At 50.0% G+C, this 17,854-nt stretch overlaps 3 protein-coding genes across 7 annotated transcripts in view; all 3 read left to right on the top strand.

Annotated features, from left to right (window-relative positions):
- The first annotated feature begins 3 nt into the window (after positions 1 to 3).
- Positions 4 to 6,658, top strand: CNPPD1 (cyclin Pas1/PHO80 domain containing 1). Of its 3 annotated transcripts, none has more exons than XM_003784936.3 (9): positions 4 to 306; positions 1,397 to 1,484; positions 1,919 to 2,027; positions 2,847 to 2,928; positions 3,083 to 3,203; positions 3,289 to 3,417; positions 4,349 to 4,410; positions 5,067 to 5,184; positions 5,428 to 6,658. In XM_003784936.3, exons 1-9 carry the CDS (start codon positions 293 to 295, stop codon positions 5,968 to 5,970), a joined length of 1,266 nt encoding a protein of 421 aa, XP_003784984.2. In that variant the 5' UTR covers positions 4 to 292; the 3' UTR covers positions 5,971 to 6,658. The 3 variants fall into 3 exon arrangements, with proteins under 3 accessions (XP_003784984.2, XP_012657643.1, XP_023366065.1); XM_012802189.2 differs by having other exon boundaries at positions 4 to 287; XM_023510297.1 differs by lacking the exon at positions 4 to 306 and adding an exon at positions 815 to 1,153.
- Positions 6,659 to 8,190: 1,532 nt separating this feature from the next.
- Positions 8,191 to 14,816, top strand: SLC23A3 (solute carrier family 23 member 3). Of its 2 annotated transcripts, none has more exons than XM_003784938.3 (12): positions 8,191 to 8,364; positions 8,502 to 8,659; positions 8,746 to 8,867; positions 9,008 to 9,081; positions 9,277 to 9,458; positions 9,767 to 9,890; positions 10,043 to 10,157; positions 11,454 to 11,707; positions 12,184 to 12,289; positions 13,159 to 13,326; positions 14,094 to 14,189; positions 14,283 to 14,816. In XM_003784938.3, exons 1-12 carry the CDS (start codon positions 8,206 to 8,208, stop codon positions 14,573 to 14,575), a joined length of 1,851 nt encoding a protein of 616 aa, XP_003784986.1. In that variant the 5' UTR covers positions 8,191 to 8,205; the 3' UTR covers positions 14,576 to 14,816. The 2 variants fall into 2 exon arrangements, with proteins under 2 accessions (XP_003784986.1, XP_003784985.1); XM_003784937.3 differs by having other exon boundaries at positions 8,746 to 8,843.
- A 1,043-nt stretch (positions 14,817 to 15,859) lies between these two features.
- The window catches only part of NHEJ1 (non-homologous end joining factor 1), a 97,598-nt gene continuing 95,603 nt past the window's right edge, over positions 15,860 to 17,854 (top strand). Inside the window, exon 1 of one of the 2 annotated variants that reach the window (XM_023510299.1) lies at positions 15,860 to 15,898. Coding sequence is in view for 1 of the 2 variants with exons in the window: in XM_023510298.1 (XP_023366066.1) it covers positions 16,232 to 16,264 (33 nt within the window). In the remaining variant the exon portion in view is untranslated. Of the gene's footprint in view, positions 15,899 to 16,077; positions 16,265 to 17,854 lie in introns of those variants that run through there. The other variant, XM_023510298.1, reaches the window with a different exon arrangement.

Consider the following 17,854-nt stretch of genomic DNA (forward strand, 5'->3'; position numbering starts at 1 on the left):
CTGGCGCTGGCCAGGTGTCCCCGTGTCCCCGGAGTAATCCCCGACTGGAGGGGCAGGAAGTGGGCTTCCAGACGCTGCGTATCCCGAGTTGGATCTGCTTCTCTTGGGAAGGGCGGTGGCCATCCCATTACTCAACGTACTCGTCCTCCTACTTCCCTCCCCTCAACGAGTAAACAAACACCAGCGCGTGACTCGACAGACTCGAAAACAGCTTCACCCACTCATCTCTTTCCATAAACTTTCCAGCCTTCGCGTGTCAAGAGTTCTTTCCTCCCCCCTCCTCAAACGTGAGATGGGAGGCGGGAGGTGAGCTTAAAAATAAAACCTTGTTTAGATGCTTTTTATTTGGGGGGGGCATGTTGACACTTTTTGACCCTTTGTATTTACTGTCACCTCAGAGCCCTACAAAATATGTAATTGGGTTTAAAATTTCAAACCGTACTTAAAAGTATGGCAGAAAATAAATTTCTCTTCCATCTTGTCCACAGTTTCTTGGTGTATTTTTTTTTTTTTTTTTTTGGAGACAGTTTCACTTTGTCACCCTGGATAGAGGGCTGTGGCACCACAGCTCACAGCAATCTCCAACTCTTGGACTTAAGCGATTGTCTTGCCTCAACCTCCCAAGTAGCTGGGACAACAGGCGCCCGCCACAACACCTGGCTATATTTTGTTGCAGTTGTCATTGTTTTAGGTGGCCCGGGTCGGGTTCTAACCCGCAAACCTAGGTGTATAAGGCCGGCGCCCTACTCGCTGAGCTACAGGCGCCGCCTTTCTTGTGTATCTCTTAAGTGGGCGTTTGTTTTGCCTTTTAAAAAACAATTGGGATCAACTCGTTCTTAATCTCATTTTATTCACATTAACACCTACATCGCTACAAGAGAGGCGTGCCTGGCTTATTTATCCTTAGTGCGGCGTGGTCCCCTAGAGTTGTCCCCATTTTTCAGACATGGGCGCCTGGGACTCAATTCTGTGAGACCAAGAGTTCGGGTCCGGTTGTTTCCCGGCGGCAGGGGCCGGAGGCTGGGCCGAGCGGGCGGCAGGAAGTGCCAGGCGCAGACTCGCCGGCTTATACCTCCGCAGCTTGTAAACGCTGGGCAGACGCAGCGCGGGCAGAACTCGAGCCTGGCAGGCTGGCTCCTCTCTATTCCGCGAGGTGAGCTGAGCGCCACACCAAGGTCCGACGTCTCAGGCCTCTTGCCCCGCGCCGCGCCCAGGGCGGAACAGGAAGAAGCCCCCGCCTGCCGGGGCCCCGCCTGTCGCCGCCAGCGCGAGGGGAGGGGGTTGCGCGGGCGAGGGCGGCGGCCCGCTGCGGGGAGGCCGGCGGGCAGGTGGACAGGCGGGCGAGGACGGCTTTGAGGCCCACTTACAGCTCGTTCCCTTTCCTTCACCTTCGCAGGGCGGCAGCTGGCGGCGCTATGGACGTGGCCGGACTCCTACTGGACGAAGAAGTCACCTTCTCCCTCACCGGTTTCCAGGACTTCACGGTGAGCGCGCGGCCCGCCCCCTCCTCAGCCTCCCGGCGCTCGGAGCCGGGGAACCCCGGGCACTCCCTTCCCGACCCGAGTGGGGCCGCGCTGCGGGCTCCTCTGACTGCCGTGCCCAGGTCTGGGCGGCAGCCGCTTGAGCAGTGCCTACTCGAGGCCCCGGTTTCTTAGGCCCTGAGGGAGAGCCGCCGGGTATAGGAACGGGGTTAGAGGTGGCCAGACCTGGACCTTCCTGGGAGAACCTTTCCTGGGACCATCTCGGTGGGATGGGGCTATTTCTCTCCTTTAAGGACCAGGCTACCATTGGCAGACAATCCAGAGAGCTGGGCTAGGTGAACCGGGCCTGCCTCTCGAACACCTCTTTCCAGCCAGGAGCCAGGATCTCCATACCCTTTCTACCCTTCACCCTCCACCGCCCTGCTGCCTTGTTTCAGTTCCTCCCAGGACACCAGAAGCTAAGTGCCCGAATCCGCAGGAGACTCTACTATGGCTGGGACTGGGAAGCTGACTGTAGCCTGGAGGAGCTCTCCAGCCCAGTGGCAGGTCAGGCAGTGTTGTGTGCCTGGGCAAGCCAGAAGCATGAAAACTGGGTGTCAGTAGACAGCAAATGACTGGAGGTTTACCCCACGGGTGGCACTGTTTTTCGTAGTTAGCTTGTTGATAGTTGATTCAAGAGCACAGTTTACATTCATTCTTATAGCCCAGATGAGTAATAAAACATTGCTGTCTCACAAACCTGTCACTCTTGAGTTACATATCTGAAACTTTTAATTATTTTGAGACAGAATCTCAAGCTGTCTCCCTGGGTAGAGTGCCATGGCGTCACAGCTTTCAGCAACTTCAAACCCTTGGGCTCAAGTGGTTCTCTTGCCTCCACCTCCCAAGTAGCTGGTACTACATACAGGTGCCCGCCACAACACCTGGCTATTTTTTTGTTGCAGTTGTCATTGTTTTAGCTGGCCTGGCTGGGTTCTAACCAGCCAGCCTGGGTGTGTGTGGCCAGTGCCCTACCCACTGAGCTATGGGTGCCGCCCACATGTGTGAAACTTTAAATTTTCCAAAGATTTCGATTACATATTCCCCAAGTAAACAAGGCATATATATTTCTCAGGATGAACAATGGTAAACGACAAATTGGGATTAATTTTAAGTGACAGGGAAATAAGCCTTTTGCTAGTATGAGCTGAAATTCTGATTTGGAATGGGCTTTTTGTCTCAGTGTGGGAGAATTTGATCTCTATTTTGTTACCATGGTCCTTTCTTCAAGGCCTCAGAAAATATAGAAGGGGAGGACTGTTGATAGCAGTGAGGACTGATGAGTGGAGCCTTGTAATCACTCTGCCTTCTTTCTGTCCTGTGCAGACATTGCTGTGGAACTGCTCCAGAAGGCAGCCCCCAGCCCTATTCGCCGACTCCAGAAGAAATATGTAGCTCATGTGTCCCGGTGAGCTGGGAGACATTAAGGAGAGTAGGATGAGAGCGTTTGGGTCCTAGAGAAAGGGGAATGGTTATTTCTAAATAGAAAATGTAAAGATAGAAATGAGCATGAATTGTAAGAGCCAAAGAGTCCTTAATTATTGGTTCTTTCCACCATCCAGGGAGGCATGCATCTCCCCCTGTGCTATGATGCTGGCTCTGGTGTACATTGAGCGGCTCCGGCACCGAAACCCAGACTACCTGCAGCATGTGTCATCCTCTGACTTGTTCCTGATCTCCATGGTGAGATGACCCCTCCCCTTCATCTCCCTAGTGAGCCAGGAGCTAGGTGGAAGCTCTCTTGACACCACTTCTGATTCCTGTGCAGATGGTGGCCAGTAAGTATCTCTATGATGAAGGGGAGGAGGAAGAGGTCTTCAATGACGAATGGGGAGCTGCTGGGGGTATGGCCGTGCCCACTCTCAATGCCTTGGAGAGGGGGTTCCTGAGTGCCATGGTGAGTAGCTGTCTGTTCTCTTTCTCCATGGCTCTGGCCCATCTTTACCTTCCTTATGCCGTTTGTTCTCAGCCTTCCATTCTTTCTTCTTTCTCTGCCTGTTCTCCTTGTACCTTTTTGTTAGTATCTTCTCTTCCCACCTTTTCCGAACCAAGCACAACTTTTGGGGCTTCCTAGAGCAGTGAGGCCAATAGTAGAACAATTCCTCCCTTCCTTTCTTCTCCAAGGCCTTTCCAGGGCACACTCTGAGTCAGAGCTTATCCTGCTGGGCTTTTGAGTATTCGTTTCTTAACTTTCTTTGTCTTTACACTCTGAGTTCTCTATGGGCATGGACTTTTGTCAAGGTCATTTTCTCCCCTTAACAGTGGAGTATATAATGTGAAGCCAGGTAGGTAGTAATTAAATGAGTTAATACATAAAAGCTCTTGGGACAGTATCCAGCACATGTTAGTGCCAAATAAGCATTAGCCTTAGTGGTGGTTGTAGTTTTCTGCTATAAAATGACTGTGGTTCGGCGCCTATGGCTCAAGTGGCTAAGGCGCCAGCCACATATACCTAAAGTGGTGGGTTCGAATCCAGCCCGGGCCCGCTAAAAACAACAATGATGGCTTCAACTAAAAAATAGCCGGGCACTGTAGCGGGTGCCTGTGGTCCCAGCTACTTTGGAGGCTGAGGCAGGAGACTTGCTTGAGCCTAGGAGTTGGAGGTTGCTGTGAGCTGTGATGCCATAGCACTCTACCCAAGGGGATAGCTTGAGGCTCTGTCTCAAAAAAAAGACTGTAGTTCATATCTGAGCTCTTGGGACAGTATCCAGCACATGTTAGTGCCAAATAAGCATTAGCCTTAGTGGTGGTTGTAGTTTTCTGCTGTAAAATGACTGTGGTTCATATCTGAGTTCTAGTTTGGCATCCTTCTCTCTTCTTACCCATAGGATTGGCGTCTCTACACTGACCCTCGGGAGATCTTTGAGGTGCTCAGCTGGCTAGAGAGCTGGTAGGTTCTAGGAGTTGGGAAGAGGACCTCAAGGGATTTGAGGACTAAGGCCTGAGCTGTAGGAGGTGAGGGGGGTGTGATATAATGGGGGAAGGAGGAGACAAGAAAGATAGGTTGGATGTAGTGGCTTACACCTGTTATTCTAGCACTGTGGGAAGCAGAGGTGAGAGAATCGCTTGAGCTCATGGGTTCAAGACCAGCCTGAGCAAGAGCAAGACTCTGTGTATACTAAAAATAGAAAAATTAGCTGGACTTTGTGGTGGGTACCTGTCCTAGCTGTGTAGGAGGCTGAGGGAGAAGGATTGATTGAACCCCCCAGGAGTTTGAGGTTGCTGTGAGCAAGGCTGATGCCATGGCACTCTAGCCTGAGCAACAGAGTGAGACTGTCTCAAAAAAAAGATAAAAAAGGATAATCAAGTAGTGATTCTCAAACCTATCTATCTTCTTCATAATAACCTTTGGGAAGGTGGGAGTTGCTTATTGAAAATGCATCTCTTAGTCTTTCTCTCATTTTCTGGACCATCATGTAGCCTAGGAATCTGTATGTTTAACAAGCTCCCCAGTGCTTTCTGGTGGGCCCTGAGGAGTATGAGCGTGTCACTGGCCTGGCTGCAGGAGATCTATGACTCTCTCTGTTACTGTTCTTTTTCCACCAGTGTGGCTGAGCAGCAGGGACGGCGGCGGGGCTGGTACACCTACACAGACCTGTGTGTGCTGCTGGAGCAACCAACCTGGCAGCTGGCCCTGGGCTCCCTCTGTCAGCGGTTGGTAAAGGTGAGGAAGGGCTAGGAAGGATAGGTAGCTTTCGTGAGCTGGTATGAAAGGTGAGTTGATGTTAAGCAATTGCTGAAAGACTCAGGAGATGGGGTTTGACAGTACATGGCATTTGGGAATAGATGGGTGGATTGGGCTGTAAATGTCTATGGAGAGTTCCAACTTGAACACAAGTCTGAGATAAGGGGTTAGTGTGTTAAGGACAGTCTGAATCCTGTTTCTTTCTTATCTCCTCTCCTGCAGCTGTCTTGCCTGTTAGCTGTGGCATATGTGAGCAGTGTGACCTTGGCTGTGGCATCAGTGGCTGTAATACACCAGTCCTTGGGGCTGTCGTGCAGCCCTCCACCTGGTCCCCCTGACCTTGGACTGACTTCCTGGTGCCTCTTGAAACCCTGCGTACCTTCTGTACCACAGTGCCTGCTGTTTCCTGCTAACGTCTCCAGCTGCCCAGAAGGCAATATAGGGCTGCGTTCACTCTGGGGCAGTCTTCTGGCCTCACTGACTCCCCCTCCCTTGCCTCCCCCAGAACCCCCTGCTCCGCCTACTCTTCTCCATAACTGTCCCCTTTGTCAGAAGCTCCAGAGAGATTCCCCAACCTGCCGTGCCTGCCACCACCCCAATCATACTGTCCCCACTGGGCCTCCCAGTCCCTGGTACCACACCCATGGCCTGACTCCACCCTGGCCCTGGAGCCCAGTGCTCCCACCTCTACCCCAGCCCCAGCAATGTTCCCTTTTCAGTGTCATGGAGCTGGCACGCCTCAAGTCTTTCATTTTCCCAGGCTAGGTAGGGCTCTGAGGAATGCATTAAGAGGATTTGGGAGTCCCTGAGAACCTGGAGGAGCAAAGCTTGGTTTAGATCCTCTACCTCTCTGGGTCCTTGGAGGGTCCCCTGTCCTTCTGGGTAGGAGCTTAAGGGGTGGTGGGGCAGAAGGACTGAAGGTCATTCACTCTCCTAGACCTTAGTGGCTGGCTGCTTGCCCAGGGCTGTGATGGTGCCAGGGAAAACTTATGCTCAGTGACCAGGTATATGTTATGATGGACATAGGAGAAGCCCATCTCTTTGCCTCTCTTGGGCTCTTCTAGACTTTTGTTTTTGAGTTCAGATGGGAGATGCAGGAAGTGAGGTAAGGGGAGGAAGAAAATATTGACATGACCTGTGTGATGTCCCTGGGGTAAGAAAACCAGGGACTGACAGGGTCATGGTGGGAGTTACTGAGGGAAGGCCAGGTGAGATGGGAAACTCTCTCTGTTCCCATCCCTTAGATGTAGTCACACGGAACCAAGGACTACTGGGGCCTTCAACCTTGACCTTTTGTCTTCCAACCTTTTCTTCTTAGTGCCCTGCTCCTAGGTTCCCTCTCTTCTGGTTCCTGTCCTGGGTGATCTATTCCCAGGCCCCTCTGGCCTTGGCTTTGTATCTGGGTTTTTCATGCTTTTGTAGAACTGAGGTTTCAATAAAAGGTTCAGTTGCATGGCCTGGACTTTTTATTCTGCGACAGCCCTTAAAGATCTTTTCTTCCTATATCTGCCTTCCAAGCCTCCATACTTCCTGATCCTGTCATCTTGCAAATCATTTTCTCTAACTCCCATTTCAGACATTCCCTATTGTCATACGCGCCCATTTCCAACTTCCCCTCATCCCTGCTCCCAACATCATGGGTCCCTAGTGCTGCTTAACTTGAGGTGCTGTGGGACATAAACAGTGATTGTCTTGTGCCTAGGGTTGGTACTATTTGTCATGTTCTAGGTGAGCACCTTCTTTGGGGATCCTGAAGTAGGCCTTGCAGGGAGTAGCCCAGCTGTATATCCAGCAGTGGCCCATGAGGTCCCTGAGAGGAAGCCACAAGGATGCTTCTTTCTATTCCTGACCGCCTCACTAGCCTCACACGTGGTAGTCACATGATGTCTGTTTAACAACTTCAAGAACTGTTAAGAACTCCAAGCCTGGATCATTACTGGAAAAATAAGAACAGTCTGGGCAGCACAGTTGAGGGTCCAGGGAACTGCCGAAGATCACTCACAGGAGGGGGTCGTATCGCCCTCTAGGGGGCATTTTGGAAATTTATGTTTTGAGGGGATGCCATTGGTATTTTAGTTGGCCTAGGCGGAATGCTAAGACACCCTAAAATGCTAGGACCTCCCTTACCATGAAGAATTTCCAAGACAATGTTTGAATGACTGGCTGGTGATCATGTATATGAAAATTCTTTTTAAGCCTAGGAGTAGTTTTAACATGTAAAAATCAAGTAATTTTTGTACATTTTGGAAAAAGACTCAGCTTGCCAGGAATGGGTTTCCATGTAAATTAGAACAAATTCATTTTGCTCAGCACTTTACCAAGAATTTTTCCTCCATTTTGGAAAATCAGATTACCAGTGTCAACACTGCTTGTGATGACCATAAAGCACTTGCATCAGCTAGCATTGTAGCTGTTGTATCCACAGTGATTCTGCATATGGATGTGGAGATTGGACTACTTCATTATCTTCTGTTTAACTGTGCAAAGCTTTCATTTAATAAAATACATGTTATTGTAAATTACTTTTGTTTCTACATTACAGTGAGGACATTATATGGTGTTGTGGCTGTTGTCATGTAGTTCAAGGGGGCTTGGTCTAAAAGGGTTAAGAACTCTGGATCTAATAGCAATAGTTGAATGTTGGTGGTGGGAGAGAGGGAAAGCCTGCAAATTTTCCCCAGGTTATTTTAATGGGTCTCCTTCCCACCCTTCCTATCCTGCTTTCCAGAACTGGTCTAGAAGCAGGAAATCTGGATGAAGATTCTTGGGGGAGGGGTCCAGAACTTGGTTTTCCAGTTAATGGGTGATGGAATTTGCACAAGAGCTGGGCAAAGGTGAAAGAGCTGCGTTCTGCCCCAAATTCCTCATCCCTTTGCTCTGCTTCATTGACACCCCCATGCCTTTCCACCCCCTCCCTAATTTCACCCAAACTCTGACCTCTTACTCTTTCTACTTAACTCTGGCCCAGAGCAATCAAGACAAGACAAAAGGCAGGGCAGCATGAGCCGATCACTCCCCCATCCCATGCAAGTCAGATCGGTGGGCTCCCGGGATGTTCTGACTCCCCTGCCGCTGCCTGCTCCTCGGAGTACCTCCTACTCTTGGGTGTCTCTTTGTGGGCCTCTACCCTGGGGCCTTAGCTGTCTTCTGGCTTTGCAGGTAGGAGGCACAGGTGCAGGAGTTGGTGTCAGCTGAAGAGGGCATTTGGGGGAGGAGGTGTGGCATGAGAAGACCTCTAAAAATAGGTATTTCCACCTCTTTCTGAAGACTCCCTCTCCTTGTTCCTCCACCTGCAGCATATCTTGGTCCTGGCATGTCTGCTTTGTGCCTCCCATCTGCTCCTGCTTCGCAGTCTCACCCCAGGAGGACTCTCTTACTCCCCTTCTCAGCTTCTGGCTTCCAGCTTCTTCTCATGTGGTGTGTCTACTGTCTTGCAAACTTGGATGGGCAGCAGGTGAGGGGAACTGCTATGGGGAGAGGGGTGGGGGAGTCCTATTGGCTGCCATGTTTCCAGACCTGCTGGGGCTGCTTTTCCTACAGGTTGCCTCTTGTCCAGGCTCCATCCTTAGAGTTCCTTATTCCTGCTCTTGTGTTGAACAGCCAAAAGCTACCTCTGGCCATAGAGACACCTGCAAACTGTGAGCACAGAACAAGGGCAAGGGGTAAAGGTAGGGTTGGGTGCTCATCTGACCATACAGGTGTAGGTGGGCAGAGGATTGGGATTGGGCAGTGATGGTACTATAGAGCAATGGGTCTCTATCCCCTTTATTTTTTTCTTCTCCATGCCCTGAACTTCCCCCAGCCTCCCTCTTGCTGCACCTATGTCGGGGGCCTGGCTGCCATGGCCTGGAGTTCTGGAACACTTCTCTCCAAGAGGTGAGCACATGGGGATAGGAAGCAGGAGGGCTAAGAGTGGCCAGGCCTGGGGAGGTTCTTGTTTTTATTAAGCAGGGACCAAGATGCTTTGGGTAAGGAGTCTGGGAAGGGATCTGTACCTAATTAGTTAGGAAGTCCAGGCTGAGGTCAGCTTGATTGAACAGAATATTTTCTCTCCATCCCCTCCTCTCCCAGGTGTCCGGAGCAGTGGTGGTGTCTGGGCTGCTGCAGGGTGCACTGGGGCTGCTGGGAAGTCCAGGCTGTTTGTTTCCCCACTGTGGGCCCCTGGTGCTGGCCCCCAGCCTTGTTGTGGCAGGGGTGTCTGCCTACAGGGAGGTGGCCCAGTTTTGCTCCACTCACTGGGTCCTGGCCCTGATGTACGTGAGTCCTCAGAGGCATGGGACAGTGCCAGGTAGAGTGTGGGACTAGGGGAGGGCAGAGCTACTGGCCCTATCAGAGTCAGCAGCAACCTAAAGAGGGATCACACTTTATATTTGGTAACCAAGACTTTTCCTTAATTCATCTGGTCTTGACTTTCACACTGCTTCTGCTATTCCCCAAGGAATCTTCCACCCCATCTATGGAGGGTTTCTTCTCTGGGATCCCCTTTTATGGTATTCTGCCCATTCCTACCTCCAATACCACTCTTAGGGTGTCTGCTCCTAAAGCTCTTTCTCTCTCCTAGGGTTATCCTGCTCATGGTGGTCTGTTCTCAGCACCTGGGCTCCTGCCACTTACCCCGGTGCCCCTGGAGGCCAGCTTTGACCTCTTCAACTCACACTCACCTTCCTACCCTCCGGCTACTCTCGGTATGTAGGAGTCTGGGCAAGGGCAGTGGAGGTTAAGAAGGGCTGTCATGGAATGCTCGCTCGCCCCCTACCTTTTGGCCTCTGGCTCTCTGAGGCTGGTTCAGAAGGTTCTGGGGGAGGAGCTGTTCCCCTGACTCAGTCTTGCCCCTCAGGTGCTGATCCCTGTGGCCTGTGTGTGGATTGCCTCTGCCCTTCTGGGTCTCACTGTTATACCCTTGGAGCTGTCTGCCCCATCCAAGGCACCATGGTTTTGGCTGCCTCACCCAGGTAGGTTTTCTCTTACTTACCCAGGTAGTCTACCCTCTTACTCAAATAAAGATTTATTTATTTTGAACTCTATTTCTTTTGAACTCAAGATTTAAAGGGTTTCATTCCTGAGTCAAATTCTGTGTTTTCTTAAAACACGCAAAGAGAAACTGCCAATCTGATGGGCAATTCCAGCTCCTTACCACAGGTGTTTTATTAGGGACAGTGTTGAGAGACAGACATCTATAATTAATACATACCCACCACTCACTACTGCTACTCCTAACCCAACTTACACACTTATGTTACCCTACCCATGGGCATTGAGTTGGTAACCTATGGAGAAAGATTGTTTTTGAGGCACTGTATGTGAAATTTGCTCATTCACCAATTTAATAAGGCTCTGTTGAGTGATGATTATGTGCTAGGCATGTAGCAAGGAATGTAGTTATAAACATAACACAGTACCTGCCTTTATGGAGTTTACAGTCTATTGGGGAATACAGATGCTAATTGAATAGTCACCCAAGTAAATGTAAAACTGCCATCATGGGGGTAGGTGTGGTGGCTCATGCCTATAATCCTGGCACTCTGGGAGGCTGAGGCAGGTGGACTTCCTGAGATTACAGGTTTGAGACCAGCCTGGGCCAGAGTGACACCTTGTCTCTAAAAAAAATAGCCGAGTGTTTTGTGGGTGCCTGTAGTCCTACTTACTCAGGAGGCTGAGGCAAGAGGATCGCTTGAGCCCAAGAGTTTGAGCTGTGAGCTACTCTACTGAGAGTGACAAAGTGAGACTCTGTCTCAAAAAAAAAAAAAAAATTACCATTATGGTAAGTGTAAACAAGGGGAGATACATTGTGTGAGGAGAGCTTATAATAGGGAATGCGACTTTAGCAGGGAGGTTGGGAAAGGCATTTTTTAGGAAGTGATTATTGAGAGGAGATGTGAAAGATAAGTAGGAACTAATTGGACAAAGGCAGGACAGAAGAACATTCTGGGTAGAGAGAATAACATATGCAAAGGCCCTGTGGTGGTCAAGAGCACAGCAAGTGCAAGGGCCTAAAACAAGGCCAGTGTGTCTTGGTGAAAGAAGTGAAGTAGAGTGTGGTAGGATATGAAGTTGGAAAGAAAGGGAAGGGTCAGAAGACCCTGTAGACCATGGGAAAGTGATTAATTTTTCTGCAAAGAATTCAGTGGTTTTCTTCTAAGACATTATCTTCAAACACATTGTGGCAATCATGTGGCACAGGCTATTAGAGGCAGGAGGATGCTCCTGACTTGAGTCTGGTCCCAATCTGGTGCCTTCTCCCTCCACAGGTGAGTGGGTCTGGCCCTTACTGACACCCAGGGCTCTGGCTGCAGGCATCTCCATGGCCTTGGCAGCTTCCACCAGCTCTCTGGGCTGCTATGCCCTGTGTGGCCAGCTGTTGCACTTACCTCCTCCTCCACCACATGCCTGCAGTCGAGGGCTGAGCCTGGAGGGGCTGGGCAGTGTGCTGGCCGGGCTGCTGGGCAGCCCCATGGGCACTGCATCCAGCTTTCCCAATGTGGCCACAGTGAGTCTTATCCAGGTAGGTGGACCTGGGGTGAGGGTGGAGGGCAGGAGCTAGGGGTGCAGGAGAATAAACTCATGCTGATTGATCACCAGCTGTGCCCAGAACTCTGGTCAGAAACTTCACATCAATTATCTAAGGGACATACCTAGAAGTGGTAAGTGTGTGGGGATATGAACAAATCAGTACTTTCGTCAGGCATTACATTAGGCTGGACTACAGAACAAGTCTCATAAAGTCCAGCTTTCTTGGGGACTTCACAGAGGAAGAGGCAGACAATTAAAGGGAAAGTAAAGAAAATTTCAGAGTGATAAGTGCTATTAAGAAAAATCAGGCTAGTGAGTAAGGAGGCACATTTAGATCAAGTGGCCAGTAATGTTTCTTGGGAGGGGGACACTTGAGTTGGTATCTAAATACTGAAAAGGAGCTGGCCAGGCAAAGACCTGGAAACAGTCCAAGGAAGTGGTTGTTTCTAGTGTCTCTTCTTCACATAGGCTGGATCTCGGCGAGTGGCCCACTTAGTGGGGTTGCTCTGTGTGGGACTTGGGCTCTCTCCCAGACTGGCTCAGCTCCTCACCACCATCCCGCTACCTGTGCTTGGTGAGTGGATGTAACAAGAGGCTTGGTATTGAACTAGTGCTGCCTAGTGTAGCCCAACAAGCTGTGCAGATTGGCACTATTTTATTTTAATTTATATTTTATTTTATTTTATCATTTTATTTTGAGACAGAGTCTCACTTTGTTGCCCTCGGTAGAGTGCTGTGGCACCACAGCTCACAACAAACTCCAACTCTTGGGCTAAAGCGATTCTCTTGCCTCAGCCTCCCAAGTAGCTGGGACTACAGGTGCCTGCCACACTGCCCAGTTATTTTTTTATTGTAGTCACCTTGTTGTTTAGCTGGCGTGGACCGAGTTTGAACCTTCCACCCTTGGTGTATGTGGCTGGTGCTGTAACCACTATGCTATGGCGCCGAGCCTATTATTTTATTTTAGATATAGAGTCTCACTGTGTCTCCCTTGGTAGAGTGATGTGGCATCATAGCTTACAGCAACGTCAAACTCTTGGGCTTAAGCAATTCTCTTGCCTCAGCCTCCCAAGTAGCTGGGACTACAGGCACCCAGCACAACGCCCAGCTATTTTTAGAGATAGGGTCTTGCTCTCGCTCAGGCTGGTCTCAAACCCATGAGCTCAGGCAATCCACCTGCCTCAGCCTCCCAGAGTGTTGGGATTACAGGAATGAGCCACCTTACCGGCCCACCCTTTATTTTTAAATAGCCTCCCTGGATGGATGGGTCAGCTGCCCTCAATTTCTCAGTTCAGCATGTTGGCCTCTTGACTGGCCACCTGGGCTTCTTGCAGAATCAGAAATTAGCTTTTTGGTTCTCTCTCCCCATCACAACCTGCCCATCCTGCAATGCCCTGTGCTGCACATGCCCTCTCCAAACCTCCTTGATTTCTTCTGAGACAGGTGGGGTATTGGGGGTGACCCAGGCTGTGGTTCTGTCCACTGGATTCTCCAGCTTCCACTTGGCTGACATTGACTCTGGGCGGAATGTCTTCATTGTGGGCTTCTCCATCTTCATGGCCCTGCTGCTACCAAGATGGTTTCGGGATGCCCCAGTCCTACTCAGCACAGGTGGGTAGAATGGGGAGGGGAAGAAGAGTTGCTCAGCAGTGGGAAAGCAAGGGGCTGGGGCTTCAGGCTCTCTGGACGTCTGGACCTACACCATTTTCTGAGCTTTGGTGTAAGTAGTTCATCCATTTGCTTGACAAATATTTACTGAGGATCATGCTAACCACCTGGGATATAAAGGTGCCTCTAGGAGTTACAGTCTAGTAAAAGAGGTGGGATGTGCAGGAAAATAATAAGAAAGGTTCAAATAAAGAGCTGTGGTGCTCAGTGGCAAGAGAGATGGCTTCTGTTTGAGGTAATCCAGTAACATGTGGGTGGTCTTAAAGTTTTAAAAGTATTTGGTGAAAAGGCTCCTGATGGAGGAACCATCATAAACAAAGACATAGAATAGGAAGCCATAAGATATGTCCTGAGAGCAGCAAATAGCTTTGTTTGTTTAGAGTAGTGGTTCTCAACTGGGGGTGATTTTGCCCCACCTGGGACATTTGACAATGTCTGCAGACATTTTTTGCTGTTACCATTGGGAAAACGGGTGATTGTTACTAGTGTTTAGTACATACAGATGCCACTAAACATCCTATAATGCACAGACTGCCCTAAACAAAGAATTATCAGCTCTAAAATGTCAGTAGTATGGAAGTTAAGAAACCCAGGAGAGAGTACAGGAGAACACCTAGTCTAAGACATAGGTTTAGGTCTGGAAGGATAAGCTTCCTTGGCCTTAGATATAGGATGAGTTCCCTTCCCTGCCTGGCCCCAACCCTTTGTAGGCTGGAGCCCCTTGGATGTGTTACTGCACTCGCTGCTGACAGAACCCATCTTCCTGGCTGGACTTTTGGGCTTCCTCCTAGAGAACACCATTCCTGGTAAGTTGAGGTCAAGCTTTAGCAAACTGGTGAGAGGTCTGGAAGTCACACTCCCTGGGTTGGGCAGTGGCCTGATCAACCTCTCTTTTGCAGGCACACAGCTTGAGCGAGGCCTGGGTCAAAGGCTGCCATCATCTTTCACTGCCCAAGAGGCTCAGATGCTGCAAAAGTCCAGGGAGAACACTGCTCAAGAGTACGAGCTTCCTTTCCCTATCCAAAACTTGTGTCCCTGCATTCCCCAGCTTCTCCGTTGCCTCTGCCCACTGCCTGAAGACCATGTGGATGAGGAAGGAGGGTCCTCTGAGCCAGGAGAGATGTCAGATTTGCTGCCTGGCTCTGGGGAACCATGCCCTGAATCAAGCAGAGAAGGGCTTAGGTCCCAATAATTACCAGGACTCCTCTTTCTGCTCTGGTTAGTTTAATCTAATTTCTAGCTTGCTAGAGAGTTACCTCCCAGGCTCTACTTTCTTTTAGGGAGAGGGTGTGTGTGTGTGTGTGTGTGTGTCTAACATGAGTCCACATAGAATGCCCATTTCCCCAACTGGGTGCGTTGCCTTTCCTTCTCTTAATTTGGCCTGTTTCAGAGCAGAGGATATGGTTTAGTGGGCCATGAATAAATGAATGAGATTTTTGCCTGTGAACTACTCAATGCCATTTGAACCCCAGCATTCATTCACTTAACAAGTACTTATTGAGCCCTTCCCACGTGCAAGATCCTGGAACTACAGATATGGATAAGATAGGTCCCTGCCTTTTTGAGGTATTTATAGTTTTGTTTTGTTTTGTTTTTTTAGTAGATTGCTGTGGTGTCAGAGCTCATAGCAACTTCAAACTCTTGGGTTCAAATGTTCCTCTTGCCTCAGCCTCCCAAGTAGTTGGGACTACAGGCACCTGCCACAACGCCGGCTATTTTTTAGAGACAGGGGTCTCACTCTGGCTCAGGCTGGTGCCGAACCTATGAGCTCAGGCAATCCACTAGACTTCCCAAGTGCTGGGATTACAGGTGTAAGCACTGCGCCTAGCCCACATTTACAGTTTTAAAAAAGCCTATGTAATTATAGGCTCGGCACCCATGCACAGTGGTTACTGTGCCAGCCACATACGTCACCAGCCACATACATCGGGGCTGGAGGGTTGGAACCCAGCTGGGGCATGCTAAACAACGACAACTGTAACAAAAAATAGCCGGACATTGTAGCAGGCGCATATAGTCCCACCTACTTGGGAGGCTGAGGTAAGAGAATCACTTAAGCCCAAGAGTTTGAGGTTGCGGTGAGCTGTGACGCCATAGCACTCTACCTAGGGCGACATAGTGAGATTCTGTCTCAAAAAAAGGAGGGGGGGGCTACAGTGCTTGTGAGGACATTAAAATAAAACAAAACAAAACCGGACATATAGAGGAGGGAAGAGAACAGAAGTAACGAGTTTGACAAACTCAAACCTGGGCTTCCCTCTCCTACACCTCTTTCGGGTGATGTTCCTATTCCGCCAGAATGATACGGGCGGGACCCTGTGACCCTTGGCTCAGGGCGCCGCTAATTCACTAGCTGGGCCCAGAAGCCCCGCCCATGCCGGGCCTGCGCTCCGCCCCATGCCCCAAGACCCGCCTCCCATGTTGGGGGGTAATCTGGCCCTACTCTTGGCCTTTCGATTTGCGCCGGCGGGCTTATCTGCCGCGAGGAAGGAGGGAGCCCTAGCGGCAGCGGACGGTAGGTGGGCTCGCGATCGAGTTGGGGCAGGAGCCGGGCAGCGAGGGGATGTTCAGACCCTACAGCTCCGGCCTGGCACGGGCGCCTTCTCCCAGGAGGGACCGCGCGTGTCCAGGGATCTGGGGCAGGCCTCCCCGAGTGGGCGGGGCCGCGCGTGCGCAGACCGTTTCCGGCGGCACGGCCGGGTTTGTGGGGTTATGGTGAAGCTCTTCTGTCGCCAGCTGCTTGGTGTGACAAAACTGCGACTGGTTGGCTTTGTTACCCTTTGAAGGCCCCTGAGTCACACCTTAGTGCAGCCGGTGCAGCAAACGGACGGACTTCTAGCCAGGGCTGATGTTGATTGGACGCCAGGCCGGGGCTCCTGAGGTGGGCCTGTGGTACTGGACAGAGGGTGCGCCAGGGACAGGGCGTGACCCAGCCTAATGGTCTCTGGGGTCTTGCTGCCCTCTGCAGGGTAGTGGAGGAACTATCCTAAGAGAGGGACTGAGCAATTTGGTGTCAGTGAACTTTACCCTGTCTGTTGCCACTCAGAGCCCCTACCTCTTAACTCAAGAGTACTGAACAAGTGAATGTGGTTAACGTGAATATTAAAGGCTGCTTTGAAGGAAGAAAGAAAAGGAAACATTTAAAAGTCTCAGGCACAAGAACGGGAGGTTCATGTTGGGAGCAGCCAGCCGGGTCTGGTGCTGAATGTATCAGACCTTTTTATAGAGCTAAGTTGCTCCTGGCCACATTTTTTTTTTTTTTGAGACAGAGTCTTACTTTGTTGCTCTCGGTAGAGTGGTGTGGCATCACAGCTTACAGCAACCTCAAACTCTTGGGCTTAAGCAATTCTCTTGCCTTGGCCTCCCATGTAGCTGGGACTGGACTACAGACGCCAGCCACAATGCCTGGCTATTTTTAGAGATGAGGTCTTTCTGGCTCAGGCTGGTCTCGAACTCGTTAGCTCAGGCAATCACCTGCCTCGGTCTCCCAGAGTGCTAGGATTACAGGCGTGAGCCACCACGCCCGGCATCTGGCCACATTTTTAACTACACACCCCACCCCCAATCTCCCCCTCTCCCAACAAAAAACCATCAATTTGAGGGTTCCATGCGTCCCTGCTTTCTGAAGGAATGGACTAGAATAATAAGCCATTTTTTTCTTTTGAGACAGAGGCTAACTTTGTCGCCCTAGGTAGAGTGCTGTGGTGTTACAGCTCACAGCAACCTCAGACTCTTGGGCACAAAGTGATTCTCTTGCCTCAGCCTCCCAAGTAGCTGGAAGTACAGGCACTTGCTACAATGCCCAGCTAGTATTTAGAGATGGGGTCTCACTTTTTGCTCAGGCTGGTCTAGAACTTGTCAGCTTAAGCAATTTATCCGCCTTGGCCTCCCAGATTGCTAGGATTACAGGTCTGAGCCATCATGCCCAATGATAAACCCAATTTTGATGACTCTTACAGTGTACACTGGGGAGTGCCTATAACAGAAAGGGATTGGTGACTTTGATTTGTGTTTGTGACCTTTGGCAATGTGGATCTCTTGTTCAGTTAAGAACATTTCCAAGAACATTTCTTCCCAGTAGGAACAGCACATGGGAAAAGTGAGGGAAATACCATCTTCCAAATACAAGGTTTTGAGGCTGCTGCAAAGAGTCACAACATATATACATAGTTAATACATAGTATTACACCTGTGCAGTTACTGTGCAGATCAAGTTATGTCACAAGACAGTGCATCAAAAACTAGGTTATGGTTGGAAAATCTTCCATTCCAATGACAATGTTAATCAGACTTACCAAGGAATTTGGTAAGTCTAGAATTTTATGTTCTAGATTCCACACCTCTCACTCCTGCACTTCTCTTCGTTGTGTATTTGTAGATGAGAATAATGAAGGAAATTTAATCACCTTTTTCCCCTTAAGGAAAAGTAATCAAACTCTGTCACCAGCTGTATTTACTGAATATCTACTAG

Source organism: Otolemur garnettii, unplaced genomic scaffold, assembly GCF_000181295.1.
Source record: "Otolemur garnettii isolate 467f Iridium unplaced genomic scaffold, OtoGar3 scaffold00013, whole genome shotgun sequence".
Classification (NCBI taxonomy): domain Eukaryota; kingdom Metazoa; phylum Chordata; class Mammalia; order Primates; family Galagidae; genus Otolemur; species Otolemur garnettii.

What these genes read in the sequence shown, in the direction of transcription:
- CNPPD1 (XM_003784936.3), top strand. An exon ending in CTCAGCTGGCTAGAGAGCTG is followed by an intron (nt 4,411 to 5,066) that starts GTAGGTTCTAGG and finishes TTTTTCCACCAG; the next exon opens with TGTGGCTGAGCAGCAGGGAC. An exon ending in TCTGTCAGCGGTTGGTAAAG is followed by an intron (nt 5,185 to 5,427) that starts GTGAGGAAGGGC and finishes CCTCTCCTGCAG; the next exon opens with CTGTCTTGCCTGTTAGCTGT.
- SLC23A3 (XM_003784938.3), top strand. Translation starts at nt 8,206, where the DNA reads ATGAGCCGATCACTCCCCCATCCCATGCAAGTCAGATCGGTGGGCTCC. An exon ending in GCTGTCTTCTGGCTTTGCAG is followed by an intron (nt 8,365 to 8,501) that starts GTAGGAGGCACA and finishes CTCCACCTGCAG; the next exon opens with CATATCTTGGTCCTGGCATG. An exon ending in CAAACTTGGATGGGCAGCAG is followed by an intron (nt 8,660 to 8,745) that starts GTGAGGGGAACT and finishes CTTTTCCTACAG; the next exon opens with GTTGCCTCTTGTCCAGGCTC.